This window comes from Mesocricetus auratus, unplaced genomic scaffold, assembly GCF_017639785.1.
Source record: "Mesocricetus auratus isolate SY011 unplaced genomic scaffold, BCM_Maur_2.0 Super-Scaffold_4256, whole genome shotgun sequence".
Taxonomy (NCBI): domain Eukaryota; kingdom Metazoa; phylum Chordata; class Mammalia; order Rodentia; family Cricetidae; genus Mesocricetus; species Mesocricetus auratus.
This window is the reverse complement of record NW_024429182.1, coordinates 70,578,272-70,595,925: the sequence shown is the minus strand read 5'-3', so window position 1 is coordinate 70,595,925 and position 17,654 is coordinate 70,578,272. Positions and strand designations below refer to the sequence as shown.

Sequence of the window (17,654 nt, the reverse complement as noted above, 5' to 3'; positions counted from 1 at the left end):
TTTTTCTTAATTAGTGTTTGATGTGGGAGGGTCCAGTCTATTGTGGGTGGGGCTATCAGTAGGCTAGTGGTCCTGGGTTGTATAAGCAGGCTGAGTGAGCCATGAGGAACAAATCAGTAAGCAGCTCTTCTCTGCATCAGCTCCTGCCTCCAGGTTTCTGCCCTACTTAAGTTCCTGTCCCAGCTCCCTTCGATGATAAACTAATATGGACGTATAAGCTAAATAAACCCTTTCCTCCCAACTCGCTTTTGGTCATGGCAATAGTAACCCTGACTAAGACACAGGGTCTCACTGTGCAGCTCAGACTGGTTTGAATTCTCTGCCCTTCTTCCTTTATTCTCTGAGCACTGGGATTACAGGCATGACACCAAACCAGGCTCCATGTTGCCTTTTTTCTTTTTTTTTAAGACAGGGTTTCTCTGTGAAACAGTCCTGGCTGTCCTGGAACTCACTCTGTAGATCAGGCTGGCCTTGAATTCAGAGAGATCTGCCTGCCTCTGCCTCCTGAGTGCTGTGTGTTGTGGTAGCCAAAATAAAGAGTCCTGAAAGATGGTTACAGCCCAACCACTGGAATGCTAAGTATGTTACCTCACATGCAAAGGGAACTTGCAGCTGTGCTCAAGGACTCTGGATCATCTAAGTGGGGCTCAGTGTCAAAGAGAGAACCTTTTCTAATGGAAATATGACTACAAAAAAAATATGGTCAAAAAGGTGCAGTGTTGCTGTCTTTTTTTTTCTTTTCTTTTCTTTTTTGGTTTTTCGAGAAAGGGTTTCTCTGTGGTTTTGGAGGCCGTCCTGGAACTCACTCTGTAGACCAGGCTGGCCTGGAACTCACAGAGATCCACCTGCTTCTGCCTCCCGAGTGCTGGGATTAAAGGCGTGCGCCACCAAAGCCCAGCACAGTGTTGCTGTCTTAAAGATGGAGAAGCCAAGGAATACAGGCAGCCTCTCAAAGCTGGATGAAGCAAAAGACAAAACCCAGATCCTGTCCTCCCTCCATTCCTCTAGAGCCCCCAGAAGAGAGCACAGCCTCTAGGTTTTATCCAGTTCTCATGTCAGACTTATGGACTAAATAACTCATTGTTAGAAATGACTAATTCTAGAATAATTTGTTATAGTGGCAGAAGAAAATTCAGGCAAGTGATGAGCTTCTCTAATGCCTCATTTCTGAGGTAGTAGAATCTGTGGATAGAGCAAGGAAAGGCTGTACCTTAACAAGGCAGGCAGGGCCCTTCTCTCCTGGCAGGGGGAAGTTCAGATCGAATGGGGAAGAGAGGTTCAAGGAGTTCAGCTGTTGCCCAGTGGAAGCTTCAGTTTCTAAGCGCTTTGGTTCTCCGCACCAGTGAAGGCCACCGAGGCCCCCTAGACTCAAACAGTATTGCATGAGGTCACTTCTAAGCCCAAAGAAAAGAACATTCCAAAGGTGCTTTTCAAGTTTGACATAAATCATGTCTAATTTTAATAACATCGCTTGACTTCTACCAGAACAAAGATAGATACACACCTAAAATATTTAATTATTTTCTTACTATGAAATGGCAACAAACTACTCCATCAAACATAGTGAAAGCCTTTTGTTTCTTTTCATTTTTTGAGACAGAGTATTGGCTTACCACAGTGTCTCACTCTGTGATACAGGCTGGCACTGAACTTACCCTGCTGTCTTAGTCTTCTTAGTATTAAGATTTTAGATGTAAGCCATGATGTCCCACTCATGTAAGTACTTTCAAAAATTAATTTCATCCCCCCAGCTATGACACTTATGAACTACATCAATGACCAGGACAACACAATAAACCTAAGAGTGCGATAGTAGCACGGACACCTTGAGCGTAACCAACAGCTCTCTAATTGGACCTAAGATCCACTCAACAAGAAGGAAACCATGCCTAGTACTGGAAACACAGCTAACTACTCAGTGCTAGTCAAGTTATGAATACTGAAGGAGAATCTACAACCACTATGGTACTAAATCAGCATCAATCCCTAACAACAATCTATGAAGAGTTATCGTTACACCCACAAGTAAGCGCAGTTTCACTCCTCATTAAGGAAACTTCTCTTTGTACTACAGAAAACCACAATCAAAATGCAGCTGTGGAAACCAGTGCCAATGGGTGCATCTACAAAACCACCCCTGAGCACAAGACTCAGGGGACACTGCAGAAAAGGCGACAGAAAGGTTTTAAGAGCCAGATGTCCAGGGACTTTGCTGTGAGATTGGGTCTCCTTGTAACATCAGAAAGTACACCTGTAAAGTCTCACCAACATGACAACCTAAATGTGAACTGAACAAGGACACCAAAGAACATGCCAAATAGCATGGGAAAAAGCCCATAAGACTTCAGCCCTATACAAAGAATCACATACAACTAAAGTGAAGCTGGGAACAGGAGAGTTGGCCCTCCCCAGGGAAGGGCACACAAATTGGTTGTCTAGTGCCTAACAGTCATCCCTTAAAACATGCATACAATTAACATTGCATGCTCTTAACAGATTATATTTAGGAATATATATGTATATATAAATACACACATGCAGAAAATAACAGTTGATGAAAAAGAGGCCATGAATTTGAAGGAGAGCAGGGAGGGGTATACAAGAGAGTTTGGAGGGAGGAAAAGGAAGGAAAAAATGTAGTTAAAATACAATCTTAGCCAGGCGTGGTGGCACAAGCCTTTAGTCCTAGCACTCTAGAGGCAAAGGCATGAGGATCTGACCTCCAAGACAGCTAGGACTGCAAAGAAAAACACTGTTTCAAAAAAGTAAAAACAAAAAACAAAACAAAACAAAACAAAACAAGGGCTGGAGAGATGGCTCAACGGTTAAGAGCACTGACTGTTCTTCCAGAGGACCGGGGTTCAATCCCCAGCAACCAAAAAAAAAAAAAAACAAAACAAAACAAAAAACAAAAAACAAAAAAAACTTGTAAATGGCAAAGAAATATTAATTTCGGGGTCTGGAGACAGTTCAAGACTTAGAGCACTAGCTGCTCTTGCAGAGGACCCAGACTCAGTTCCCAGCACCCATGTGATGGTTCATAATCATCCCTAACTCCAGTTCCTGGGGTCCTCATACCCTCTTCTAACCTCTGAGCATTCATGTGGTGCAGACATACAGGCAGGCAAAAATTCACAAACAAAATACATTTTTAAAAATTTTAAATTCAGATATTGTCACTTGAGTATCTCCAACAGGCAAGAATGGATATTAAAATAAATAACTAGTTTCTGAGGATTGGAACTCAGACAGCCTGGTTTGGTGGTGGGTGGTTATACCTGCCAAGTCATCTTATCAACCCCGACTTAGTCTGAATACTTAGTAAATCTGTGTAGCTCTGGCTGTCCTGGAACTGGCTCTGTAGCCAGATTGGCCTTGAACTCATGGAGATCTGCCTATCTCTGCCTCCACTGCCCAGCATGAATTTCTTTTTGTGTAACTTTATCCTACTTAAAACAGGAAAAGACTATCTCCCAAGGTTTTCTGTTGTTGGTACAACATCTGTTCTTCAGATATCAAAGATATCCACAAACATACATGAAGTTAATAAACGTAAAAATAAAAACTAAGCCGGGCATTGGTGGCACACGTCTTTAATCCCAGCACTGGGAGGCAGAGGCAGGCAGATCTCTGTAAGTTCGAGACCAGCCTGGACTACCAAGCGAGTTCCAGGACAGCCTCCAAAGCCACAGAGAAACCCTGTCTTGAAAAAAAAACCCAAAAAAATAAATAAAAAATAAAAACTAAGCCAGGTGTAGAGGCACACACCTTTAACCCAATGCTTCTCAACCCGTGGGTCACGACCCTCTTGGACCTTTTAACAGGGGTTGTATATCAGATATCCTGAGTATCTGATTTTTATATTATGATTCATAACAGTACCAAAATTACAGTAGCAAAATGAAGTAGCAATGAAAAAAACTTTTTGGGGGGGTTTTCAAGACAGGGTTTCTCTGTGGCTTTGGAGGCTGATCTGGAACTAGCTAGCTCTTATAGACCAGGCTGGTCTTGAACTCACAGAGATCCGCCTGCCTCTGCCTCCCAAGTGCTGGGATTAAAAGCATGCGTCATCACCACCCGGCAAAAATAATTTTATGGGTGGGGGTCACCATAACATAAGGAACTGAATTAAAGGGTCATAGCAGCAGTCACAGCTGTTCTAAGTTTGCGAACAGCCTGGCCTATACAGTGGGCTCCAGGATAAACCGGACTGCATAGAAAGAACAGGGTTTCATAAACAAACAAAAATGAAAATAGCAATAATGGTTCAGTAGTTAACCAACTACTAGAGATATAAATACATCTCTGTGAGTTCGAGGCCAGCCTGGTCTACAAAGTGAGTTCCAGGACAGCCTCCAAAGCCACAGAGAAACCCTGTCTCAAAAAAATAAATAAATAAATAAATAAATAAATACATACATACATACAGTGGCTGCTTCCAAAGTAAGTTACGATTTGAGGCTGATAGTAATTAGAATAAAAATATAGCCTGCTACACCATGGAATACTAGTCAAAAATTGAAAATGCAAGCAAACCTGGTACACGCAACAATTTAGACGGATTTCAAGAAAAAAAAATACACTGGATGGAAAAAGCCAAGCCCCAAAGTTTACACAGTGGGTGACTTTATCTATGTATGATTCTTGTGATGGACAGGTATGAAACCTGGGTAATGAACTATGCTGTATCTTGCCTGGTGTAGTAGCTATATAAAACTCCACAGAGTAAAACTGCACAGAAATAAGTATAAACAAGTCTACCCCTGCAAAACTGTCGAGTTCTGAATAAAGCTGATGGATCCTCCTCTCAAAGCCACTTCCTGGCTGTGATCTATTAAAAGTACTCCAGGGTACGGCTGCGGCTCTTGTCTAGTGTGTGAGGCCCTGGGGTCCAACCTCTTTACCATAAGAAAAACGAAAAGAATATGCTATTAAGATTAGAAATACACAGGTGTCACTATTAAGGTTATTGGATCTCTCTGTATTACTTCTCACAATGCTGCCTAACTCTACTGATCTCAAAATGGGAGAGTTTAAAAATTCTATGTAGCCTGAGACAAAAACCTAGAAACTAACAAGCAGCACATCGCACAAATGTACAAAATCTTGAAAGTTCACAACACTCAGACAAAAGGGAAGAAACAGAAGCACCCCTCCACTGAATGAATGAATGAATGAATGAACAGAAAGAAAACAGCTAGAGATCAGAGAAGCAAAGCAGCCAGCCCCTAGAGTTCTCACCTCCACCAATGCTCAGGAATGAAGAAACGATCCAACAAACCTCAGACTGCACCCATCTCTACTAAACCTCAGACTCACTCAGCTCCTGTCCTCTCCCAACTTATATACCAGCACTCAGGAGGCAGAGGCAGGTGGACGGATCTCTGCTGAGTTCAAGCCAGTCTGGTCTATAGAGTGAGTTCCAGGATAGCCAAGACTACCCAGAGAAACCTTGTCTCAAAAAACAAACCCAGCAAAAAAAGAAAAAAAAATCAGTATTCTAACTCTATAAAATACAATTACAAATGCCAATTCACAATACAGCCAAATGAAATTTATCAGTATACCTTTATGTTCTTGACTGTTTGATAAGCTCCCTCAATCCTACTTTAAAGACAGAGGTTCTCACTTCTGAAGGGAAGTGACTAACCCATAAATAAAGACAAACTTGTCTACTTGCCATATGAAGAAAGTCACTGCTCATTACGTGCAAGAATGAAATAAATAATACATGGGGATTCAGAATTCTTAAGCTTTTATACACCATCACCTGCTGTCTCCAGGGTGCATTAGAATTAGCTGTACTTGAATCTGGGGTGGTGGTACATACTTCCTTTAATCCCAGAGTCTGAGGCAAGCCTAGACTACAGAGTGAGTTCCAGGACAGCCAGAGCTACACAGAGAAACCCTGCCTTGAAAAACAAAACAAATAACAACAACAAAAATCAACAGAACTACCGTGGTTCCAAAAGCAAGCAAGAAAGGATGTTTTCAGCTAAGTCTTTTTTTTTTTTTTTTTTTAGTTTTTCAAGACAGAGTTTCCCTGTGTAGTTTTGGAGGCTGTCCTGGAACTTTCTCTGTAGACCAGGCTGGCCTCGAACTCACAGAGATCTGCCTTCCTCTGCCTCCTGATTGCTGGGATTAAAGGAGTGTACTACCAACACGTGGCTCAGCTAAGTCACTTTTAGGGTCAAAAACGATTATGCTTTCAATTGTTGGGACAATTATGAAGACAGAAAAACATTTTTTTCCCTAGTCAACCACCTGAAACTAAAAGTATCCATCAGAGCAGCTTTCCAAAGAGTACTCACTGTAAAAATGCTCAAAAGTGCCTACAACACACCCACCCCAGACACTAGGGATGGAATTAGGGCCTCATACCATCAAGGTCAAAATTCTACTACCCACCTTCACCCTAACCAACAACATCCAGTTACGATGAATATGAAATGAGGTTATTACACCATACCAGTTCCCATATCTAGAGCTATGCTGTCAAGAGGAAGCTGAGGGTACACATTACCTGCATGCTGGGCACCTGCATGTTGGTCTTTCTGTTTACTGGGCTGTAGGTCCATTTCTTCATCATCTTCATAACTCCTCTTGTGCCGACTGGGAGTATAGGAAGTTGAGGGACTGACTCGAGCTTGGTTTGCATTGACATAGGCGTTAAATAGAAGGTTAAGAAGACAATCATCTTGAACCAGATGATCCTAAATTATGCTAATTACATGATTATAAAACTGAATTTGACAATTCAGTTAACAGGTTTTTTTAAAGATTTACTTATTTGTATGTTTATGAATGTTTTGCCTGCAAGTATGTTTGATTAACACATGCATGCACTGCCCTTGGAGGTCAGATTCCCTAGACCTGGAATTATAGACCATTCAGTGACTATGTAGATACTGAGAAACAAACCCAGGTGCTCTGCAAGAGCAGCCAGGTTTTTTGCTTTTTGTTTTGGTGGTTTTTTTTTTTTGAGACAGGGTTTCCCTGTGTAGCCCTGGATGTCCTAGAACTCGCTCTAGAGACCAAGCCTGCCTCGAACTCAGATATCCACCTGCCTCTGCCTCCTGAGTGCTGGAATTAGAGAAGCATGCTACCATTGCCAGGTTGCAGCCAGAGTTCTCAACAGTTGAGTCATCTCTCGGCTCCTATAACACTTTTGGAAGGAGGCTAGACTTCCAGGTTTGGTATATAAATAACAAGTTTTGTTCTATGCCCCACCTCCTCTCAGTAAAAACAATAAAACTGGACAACACAGATAAAGTATCTGTCTGCAGGCATTGGACAACAGTGAAGGTAAGGTTATGATTCTTGAATAAGGAGACACTACCCAAGGAAAAACTCCATATTCTTCTGGCTACAGGAGTACCTTCCAAACTGTAGCAAAGATGAGAAGAAGTCTAGCTCTTGTTGGTTGGAGAAAGAAAGCCTAGTGCTCAGAGTTACAGAAGCAGCAGAAATTTGCAAAAGGGTATCCAGAGGAACCAGTTGTAGACAGAAGACCCAGGAATTTTTATCTCTAGTCAAGCACGAAGCTGCAGATTCTAACTCAAGTTTCTCATTCCTGAAGGCCCAGCAGAGAACTTAAATGGAGACTGTGCATGCAAACATCAAACACAGACCTGGCAGAACATCCCAGGCATTTAAGAGCTAGACACATCCCATGTTGTTGTTTGGGACTATGTCTTATGGACCAGGAGTTAACTCTATAACCCATCTTGGTAAGTTCCTAAACCATTCTTTAACAAGAAAAAACCTGATCCAACATACAAAGTGCCAAAACCAAACTCAACCCTTCTGAAGACAGGAAACTCAACTCTCTACTGCAATGCTGCTTTTTAGCAGATAATAAAACAGTAGTCAACTAAAGAAACAGGAAAATCTGACCTGTTATCATATATGTAAAGCAATGCAAACAAACCTAGAGATAACAGACTCTAGAATTAGTGGGTAGGGATTTAACAGAAAGGTAACTCACAGTATTAAAGGATAGAGCTACAGATAGATGTAGCTCAGTTGACAGAATGGTTACCTAGCATGCATAAACCCCTGAGTTAACCCCTGTCACCTCATAAAACAAGTGTGATGGTGCAAGCCAATAATCCCAGCACTCTAGAGGTAGAGATAGAATGACCTGAAATTCAACACCATCCTTGGAAATAAGGCAAATTTTAGTCCAACCTAGGCTATAAGAAATAGTGTCTCAAAACCAAAAAGATGAGTAAACAAAAAAGGAATATTCAGAGAAATGTAAACACTGGTAGCTCCAAATGGAAAATTAGATCTGAAAATAAAATCTGTTAAAGTTAAATTCAAGCCCAGCCTAGGCTACATGAAATACTATCCCCAAAACAAAAACAAACAAGTAAACAGATGAGGACTATTCAGAGAATAGAAACACTGAAATAACCAGATGGAAAATCAGATCTAAAAGAAAGATGTGAAATGAGGAAAACAACAAAAACACAAACTACCTCTGTTGACCCTGCCCCCACTCCCAAACCGCTCAGAAACACACTTCACACACAAGAGTGGTCTGTTAATAGACGAGGAATGGAGGGGGGGGAAAAACTCAGTGAACCTGGACACAAGTTAACAATAACAATTCAACTAAAGCAAAATGAGGGGAAAAAAACCATCATACAACAGAACAAAAATCCACTAATTGGCGTTTTCTCTGTGGGAGAATGCTTTGCCTGCTTCTAAGGAATGGGCTCAACTTCTAGCAAAAGAATTAAAAAAACAAACCAAGAGCTGGTGGTGGTAGGGCATGCCTTTAACCCCAGCACTCAGAGGCCAGCCTGCTCTACAAAAAGAGTTCCAGGACAGCCAGGGCTGTTAACCTCAGCACTCAGAGGCCATTCTGATCTACAAAAAGAGTTCCAGGACAGCCAGGGCTATTACACAGAGAAACCCTATCTCCAAAAACCAAAAATCCCCCGGAAAAAAATGAAACAAAAGAGAAAATCCAAGAAAGAAAAAAGCAAAAATGAACAAAAGATGACTATCAAAAGAAAAGATATAGTCTTGTTTTATTGTTTGTTTGTTTTTCAAGACAGGGTTTCTATGTATTGTTTGGGAGGCTGTCCTGGAACTAGCTCTTGTAGACCAGGCTGGTCTTGAACTCATAGAGATCCGCCTGCCTCTGCCTCCCAAGTGCTGGGATTAAAGGCCTGCACCACCAATACCCAGGTTCAAGTAGTCTTATAATTATGTGACCAACTTTCCAAAAAAATGACTGGGAAGAGACTTCAGTCAGTAATGTGCTTCCCTACCAGAGCTCACATTAACAAACAACAAACAAAACCCCCAGCTGTATACACACTTGCACTCATACAGTCCAGTCTGTGTTTTGTACTGAGATTGAAGAACACAAAAAAATACCTTAAGAAATGGCTAAAAGTGTTGCTGAAAAATATCCAGAAACTGGAAAGTTCACCCAAACCCCATTAAGAGAAGTATATTTCCCAAGAAAAGGGCAGGAACTCCCAAACTTCCTAACCAAAAAATCCATACCCAGGCACACCATAGTTAAAAGGCTGAAAACAAAAGAGAAAAGAATATTTTAGAAGTAGCAACAGGAGTACAAAAGGCATACTATAGGAGAGGAATAATAAGAATGACAGCTAACCTCTCATCAAAAAAGAATGGAAGCTAAGAGATGGTGGCACTGTATCATTAAGACACTATCAAAATGTGTCAATCAAGAATTTTACATTTAATGAAAATCTTCAAAAATGAAGGTGAAAAGAACTGAACTTTCATGAAAGAGCTCACCACCTCAGACCTGTTCTTTTAAAAAGGGGGGAGGGATCTAAGGGAAATAATCTCTCCCCCACACACACACACGAATGAACGAACCGGAGATAGTGAATACATTGCAAGTATAAATGATGAAGACAAACAAGGTGCCAGAGAGATGGCTAGCAGTTAAGACTACTTACTGCCCGAGGGCCAGAGTTCAGTTCCCTGCACTCACATCAAACACCTGTAACTCCAGCTCCGGGGGATTCAATGCCCTCTCCTAAATATAGCTTTATAAATAAATACGTAAACAAATTAATGAATTAATTTAAAACAGGCTGGAAAGATGACTCAGTGGCTAAGAGCACAGGCTGTTCTTTGAGAGGGCCTTGGTCCCACCTCCAGCACTCAAACAGTGGCTGATAACTGTCTTTAACCCCAACTCCAGTCTCAGGAAATCTAATAAACCCCTCTAGCCTCCTAGAGCACAAGGCACGCCCTTGGTGCACAGACATATATGCAGACAGAAAAACAAAACAAAAAACATACACATAAACAAATACCAGTAGCACAGGCTCTATGGTTTATACACAAATGAAATACAAGATGATAGTAACACAAAGAAAAGAGAGACTACAAAATGACACTGTTGAGACAGTCAGAGATCACAAGGAAGACTAGAAACCAAAGCAGTGATCAGAAGAATTTATTGCTCTAATTTATTACTTATTTATTCTAACTGTCAATATCAGAAAATCTGAAATCAATAACTGAGTGTCCCGCTCAAGAAGCTAGAAAAATCTGAAGATGTAGGTCAGGGCTGAGGGCTTATCCAGCATACAAAGGGGGCTGGGTTTAAGCCTCAGCTCTGTAAAAAGGAAAAGAAAAGATAAATATAGAAAGGATGAGATCAAAGGAAAGGATAGTAATCAAAGGAGGCCGAACTCTTTAGAGAGAACATTTGACAAACTCCTGGCAACATAGATCAGGAGAAGAAAAATAAAGTAACAGCACTGAGGATGAAGAACCAAACTAGAGAAGCCACACACACTGAAAGAGACAGGGAATACTATGCAAAGGTTTAAAAGGTCCAAGTCTGGTCAGGCTTGGAGGCACATGATGTAATTAACCCCAGCAGTTGGAGGAAGATCAGGAACTGAAGGCCGGCACCTGAGTTGCATGAGACCTTGCCTCAAAACATAATCACCAGAAGACAAAATAACCCCCCCCAAACCCAACAGTTTTAACTAAATGACTGGAACATGTATTTGAAGATACAGCTTACTGGGGTTGGAGAGGTGGCTCAGTGGTTAAGAATGCAGGCTGTTCTTGCAAAGGACCCAAGTAACTCCAAGGATGTGAAATTTTTCCCACTTCCCTATGGGCTCCTCCTGTAAGCATGTAGTGCACATACACTCAGTGCAGAAACACACACACACACACACAACTTTAAAAACTAAAATATAATGCATTCTAATTCCAAATTGTACCCTTCTCCTATTGTCATAATAATTATCTATAAATCTATCTCAATCTATTTTAATAGTATTTCACTATATGGATATATCATAATTTAGATATTTCTCTATAATAGTTAAATTTATATCTTATTAAAGACATACTTTGTATATGAACACATTTTTTCCTGGATAATGTCATCAGGGTTACAATTCTATAATATGAATTGTGATCCTTTAAATTAAGAAAAAAATTTAAGTCACTCAGCAAATAGTAAGGTTCTGATAAAGGATATCTCTTTGACCCATGAAGATTCCCCAGGCACTGGAACACAGTAGAAGGTCTGTCTTTCTGCAGTGGTAGATCGTGGAGAGCTTAAGTCAAGTTCCTGTTGAGGCTATGAGATACAGAAAAGCACTTTTAAAATTTTGTTAAGAAAAATACATTTTTGTATTATAAAATCAAAGTAAATGTTATCAGCACAAGCAATTCAAGCTTGCCTTTTTTTTTTTTTTTTTTTTTTTTTTTGATGAGCCAGCATCTCCACGTGCAGCTCTGGCTGGCACAGAATTTGGGATCCTCCGCTTCAGATGCCCAAGCATGGTAAAGGCAGATGCCATCACCACCACACAATCACCCTCTATGCTTCCAAAACTACCTTCTTTTTCTTTTTTTGGGATGTGGGGTGGGGTGGGAGGGTGTCACTCTAGCTCGTGTCGGGCTCTAACATTTGGCAATCCTCTTGCATCAGGCTCCCAAGTTCAGGGATTACAGGAGGGAGCCACTACATCCAGCTTTCCAACTTCGATTTTTACTATATTTTTCAATTATGTACTGTGTATGTGGGTAGGAGGGACATGTGCATGCTATGGCTTACATATGGAAGAGACAGGACAACCTACAGAAGTTGATTTTCTCCTTCCACTGTGTGGGTTTCAGGGACTGAACTATGGCCATCACGCTTGGCAGCAACTGCTCTTACCCACTGAGTTATCTCAAGCCAGCATATTAAAAAACAAACACAAGGGAAATCTTTTCAAACATAATAGCCAAGGCAATGCTTTCCTCAAAGCCATAACATACAGCACCCTAGTTATGAAGCTAAATCCTTTTAAAGACAAGCATGAACTCGGTGATAAAGAGACCTTGCTTAATGTGTATGATGCCCTGGGTTTGGTTCCTGGGGTTGGCTGTAGTGAACCTCCAGATGTCAAAAGTACTCAATCTCTTTATAGAAACCACCCAATTCAGCCTATGCCAACAAAATTTAGTAAATTCTCAGTATGATTACCTCTGAAATGGATTTAAAATCTAGACCTTACTCCCCAGGGAGAGCAATCTAAATATTTATTTTAAAAGCTGTGAGGAGTTTTCCTTAATACACCTGCCTGATAAAAAAAGAAATAGTCCTAAGATGGAAAAACAAAGGTTCTGGATCCATAAAGTAGAGAGCTGAACCCAGAAAAGGTAAGCACAGAGGCCTCACCTTCCTACTGACCAGCCTGCTTTAACCCCACCTGGGATCTTTATTTTCTTCCCAACAACTGGCAATTAAGGTCTGCCTTTCAACAGAAAACATAAAAACAAAAGCAAATGGCAGGAGGCACTGCTAGCTGTCTGGTTTCTCTAGCTGTGCTAACAGTCCCTTTTATTGTTAAAATAAAAATAAATTTTCACAGCCCCAGCCAAGACACCACCCGCTGAACAGGTGTCAAAATGAACTTAATGCTTTTTGCAGCTACATGACATCCAATACTATGTGCATTCCCTGTTACTAATATGGAGATTACTTCTTTGTGGCAATGAGAAGTTTGTTTTAAAACCCAGATGTAAAGTCAAGTGTGATAGTAACATACCTGCAGACCCAACACCTGGTGAGTGAAAGCAGAAGGATACAAGTTGCAGGCCACGCCGGTCAGGCTACACAGTGACATCCTTACACAAAAGGGTGTGTTTTCAAGTTGGGGGTATTGCTCAATTTAGTAAGGGTCATGCTTTACTTTCATACGGTCTATGCTTCTTTAATCTCTGACAACACACCCCCCAAAAAAACCAACCTTCCCCTAGAAAATCAGGGTAAGATTTAATCGTATTTAATTGAGGGAGTGACAAGATAGTTCAGTGGACAAAGGCATTTTCTGTCTAGTCTGATTACCTGAGTTTGAGCCCTAGGACCCACATATGAATGTCCTTTCACCAACATGATATGTGCTCTCTGCCCCACAAATATTTAATTACATCTAATTGAGAAAGTGTTAAGTCTAAGTTAATATTTCACTTTTGTTTAAAGAAATAACCATACACCGTGCTTTTAGTCACAGATACTAAGGAAGAATCTTGGTATTTACAATATTGCTAAAAATATTTAAAAGACAAAATAATGTCAGAAAAACTCTTAAGGACAAATTTGTTGTTTTTTTGAGACAGGGTTTTTCTGTGGCTTTGGAGCCTATCCTGGCACTCACTCTTGTAGACCAAGCTGGTCTGGAACTCACAGAGATCCACCTGCATCTGCCTCCCGAGTACTGGGATTAAAGGTGTGCACTACCAACACCCGGCTTCTGCCTGATTTTTAAGAACTCATTCACACAAGACAAGAATGTAGGAGGAAGCAGCGTGCTGCCATGTGACTTACTAGAGGTGCACACAGATGAGGTAATAAAAGGGTGGTTTACCGTACCACTAACCACACCCACTTTAGGCATGACTAAAGACATATACAGATGTAGGCGGTGAACTACGTCACTAGCCAGGCCCACTTTTGGGCATGGCTAGGGGCATTACGAAGGAAGGTATAAGAGACTGAACAACGGAGGCGGGCGGTGGTAGTGCACGCCTTTAATCCCAGCACTCGGGAGGCAGAGGCAGGCCGATCTCTGTGAGTTCGAGGCCGGGCTGGACCCATAGCCTCCAAAACAATACAGAGAAACCCTGTCTCGTAAAAAAAAACAAAAAAGAGAGAGAGAGAGAGAGAGAGAGAGAGAGAGAGAGAGAGAGAGAGAGAGAGAGAGAGAGAGAGAGACTGAACAACGGAAGTCTCGCTCTCTTTTCCGGCTTTCCGGCTTCCAGTTCGGTGGCGGAACACTACTCAGCTCATCTGGGTTACTTGTTTGTCTCTTGTGAGTAATTTCTACAATAAATACTTATTTTTACTTTCAGTAATGTGCAGTATATCGTTGCTCCATCACAAGAACATTAAGGACCAATCAAAGAAAAAAGAATTCTCATTTTAGGTGAAAAAAAATTATGCAAAAAATGTTTGAAATATCATAAAAGATACATACCCCACATTCTGCTACATCCCTGTATTTTCCAAAATGAAGAACCTATTACCAAAACAAAAAACAAAGATTATATATATATATATATATAATTAATATTCTAAGTTATAACAGCTCAAAAGGAAAGCAATACATACTCGTGCTTTTGTGTTCTGGTTAACTGTTTCATAAACTCCCATGTAAAACTCAGGGTCAAACATATCCTGAATCATACAACGAAACTTGACAAAGCTGTTAGGTTTCAGATAATGAAGGGGAACTTCATTCAATGATGGTACCTTCAAAGAAAACAAACAAGCAAGTCAGCAAAGTTGTTGTCTGTAAATGTTAAGTACAAACACAGTCAAAAATCTAGTCCTATCTAGAAGCTAACTTCTTCCAAGTTCCTGTGCTATCTCTTGACCATAATAGGTATGCACAGCTTTCTTTCCTCCCTGCCTGTCTTCTCTATGTTGTTTTCTTTTCTCTTTTTAAGACACAGTCTCACTTTGTAGCTCAGAATGGTCTGGAATTCACTAATAGTCAAGGTTGGCCCCATCATGATCCTCCTATGTCAACCTCCAGAAGCCCCAGACTGTAGACATCACCTCCTACAAAGGATTCCTGAACCCTTTCAAACAACAGAAAGGCATGCACTTTGATAAGTCCTCTAAATATTAACACATGCCAATTTTTTTAGGAGGGAACAAAACATAGGTGGCAGCTACGCTTAGAAACCAGTTGGGAGCAGTCATTTACTGCCACCTAGAGGCACAACTCTGAGACATCAGACCAAAGCCTTCTAATGCATATGTACTGGGAACAGTAGTATGCACTAATTCTCTACTTCTAATCACATGGGGGTTTCTACTCCACTGAGACAAACTATAGCCAGTCAACTCTCTCTCCCTGTAAACAGCAGTAAGCTTACCCATTTAGGAGCATTATTTTCCTTCAGTTTTTCCTTGAAGTATTCAATAACTTTCTTCTCCCAGTCAGGATTAACTCCATTTTGGGCTGAAAGAGAAATATGGTCATCAAAGCACAACATAGACCAACAGATTATGTCTAAGTCAGTAACATGTAAGCATAATAATTAATACAAGTGCACCTGGGGCATTTCACGGGCATTCCAGGAGCTTCCCTGCTGGGTGCTAGGTACCACAAACCCAGGCTGCTGGTCCATGGCTTTCTGGCATAAACAACTGAGTCAACACCCGTGGAACAGTATATGGCTCACCTAGACCAGCACAAGCTACAGGAGGTAAAACACTTTTATGTATAGCAATACACCCTGAAATGGAAAGCTGCGAATTTTAAAAATCATGTTTATTTACTTAGTGTACGTATGTGCATGCACACGTGCAAGGAGGCCAGAGAACAACTTGCAGGAATTGGTTCCTGAGGACCTAACTAAGGTAATGTGGCAATAATTTGAAGCTTTTTAACCTACATAAAGAGTACAAAGAGCACCTGTATCTGTGCTCCATTTGTCTGATCATTTGTTGGATCATTCATAATAGTCTTTTTTTGTTTGTTTTTTTGAGAGGGTTTCTCTGTGGCTTTGGAGCCCATCTTAGAACTCGCTCTGTAGACCAGGCTGGTCTCGAACTCACAGAGATCCGCCTGTCTCTGTCTCCTGAGTGCTGGGATTAAAGGTGTGCACCACCACCACCACCACCACCACCACCACCACCACCACCACCACCACCACCACCACCACCCAGCTCATAATAGTCTTTTCTAACCCATTAAAGTTGCATGCATTATATTCATTTGCCTTCTAAATATTTTACTGTGTTTCTTAAGATTATCATGTTTAAACAGCTATTATAGCACTTAAAACACTTTTTTAAAAAGATTAATTTTTTAATTTTGTGTATCTGTGTGTGGGATGTATACATAAGCACAGATACCAGAAGAGGGCACCATATCTCCTTGAACTAGAATTACAAGTGGCTGTGAGCCACCTAAAGTAAGTGATGGGAACTAAATCTGGATCCTCTGCAAGAGCAGCAAAGTGTCCTTAACTACTGAGCCAGTTCTACAGGCCGTGATACAACCAACCATCTATGTGGCAATGCCAGATGAGAATATTTTCCATTAGCCTGGGGGTGGTGGCACAAGTCTTTAATCCCAGCACTGGGGCGGCCAGGCTGGTCTACAGAGCGAGTTCCAGGGCAGCCAGAGCTACGTAGCAGAACCCTGTCGTGAAACAAACAAATAAAAACCAAAACAAATGTGGTGGTTTGAAAGAAATAGCCCCCAAATGGAGCGGCACTATTAGGGGGTGTGGCCTTGTTAGAGTAGGTATGGTCTTGTTGGAGAAGTGTGCCACTGTGGAGGTGGCCTTTGAGGTCTCATATGTTCAAGATACTGCCTAGAGTCAAAGTCCACTCCTATTGTCTTCTAATCAATAGGTATCCAGCACCATGTCTGCCTACATGCTGCCATGCTCCCTGCCATGATGATAATGGACTAACCTCTGAACTGTAAGCTGCCACGTCAATTAAATGTTTTCCTTTATAAGAGCTGCCATGGTCATGGTGCCTCTTCACAGCAATAAGACACCAAACAAATAAAACAAACCCAAATAAACAAACCACCCAAATGCTTTAAATAAAAATTGGGCTGAGCATGGTGGTGTCTGTAATCCCAGCAAGAGTTCCTGCCTGGGCTCTGTAGCAAGACCTCCTACCCCTAAATTAATTTTGGATTTGTGTGATGTTTCCTTATGATTAGACTTCAGTCAAATATGATGTGTTAAAATTCCAGGCCATTGTTTTTGAAGAGCAAATGCACACAAAGCATGCCTAAAATAAAATGCAGTTTTCATGCTAAAAACTAAAGTTCTGTGTCACCAAAGCACCATGAAACTAAGCTTTTTTACCTGATCTTCCAAGAAGCCAGGAGAAAAGCACAGGCAAATTCTCCAATCAACCAGTTTGAACTGGTCTAGCAATCAGCTTCTCTCATTGTATTCTTTATACCAGTGGCCTTAGGCATCCAAACACTAACCAGTTGTTTCTCAGTTATTCAGCCCTCTTGCCCACCTGCCAAGGAAAGAACCTTGGAAATGAACCATGTTTCCCCTTTGTTTCTGCTGTCTTTAGGCTTTCTATAAAACTCAATAAATTCTTCTTGGCCCATTAAAATCTTAACTATCTCAAGGAATAAAGTGTT

The 17,654-nt window shown here is 41.1% G+C and overlaps 1 protein-coding gene across 2 annotated transcripts in view; it reads right to left on the bottom strand.

The window, feature by feature from the left end:
- LOC110341288 (minichromosome maintenance complex binding protein) overlaps positions 1-17,654 on the bottom strand; it is a 50,785-nt gene that overhangs the window by 17,449 nt on the left and 15,682 nt on the right. For both annotated transcript variants that reach the window (XM_040753304.1, XM_040753302.1), the window contains exons 2-7: positions 15,403-15,488; positions 14,630-14,770; positions 14,496-14,537; positions 11,507-11,608; positions 6,524-6,668; positions 1,211-1,362 (exon numbers count right to left, since the gene is read on the bottom strand). In XM_040753304.1, the coding sequence (XP_040609238.1) occupies positions 1,211-1,362; positions 6,524-6,668; positions 11,507-11,608; positions 14,496-14,537; positions 14,630-14,770; positions 15,403-15,488 (668 nt within the window). The remainder of the gene's footprint in view (positions 1-1,210; positions 1,363-6,523; positions 6,669-11,506; positions 11,609-14,495; positions 14,538-14,629; positions 14,771-15,402; positions 15,489-17,654) is intronic.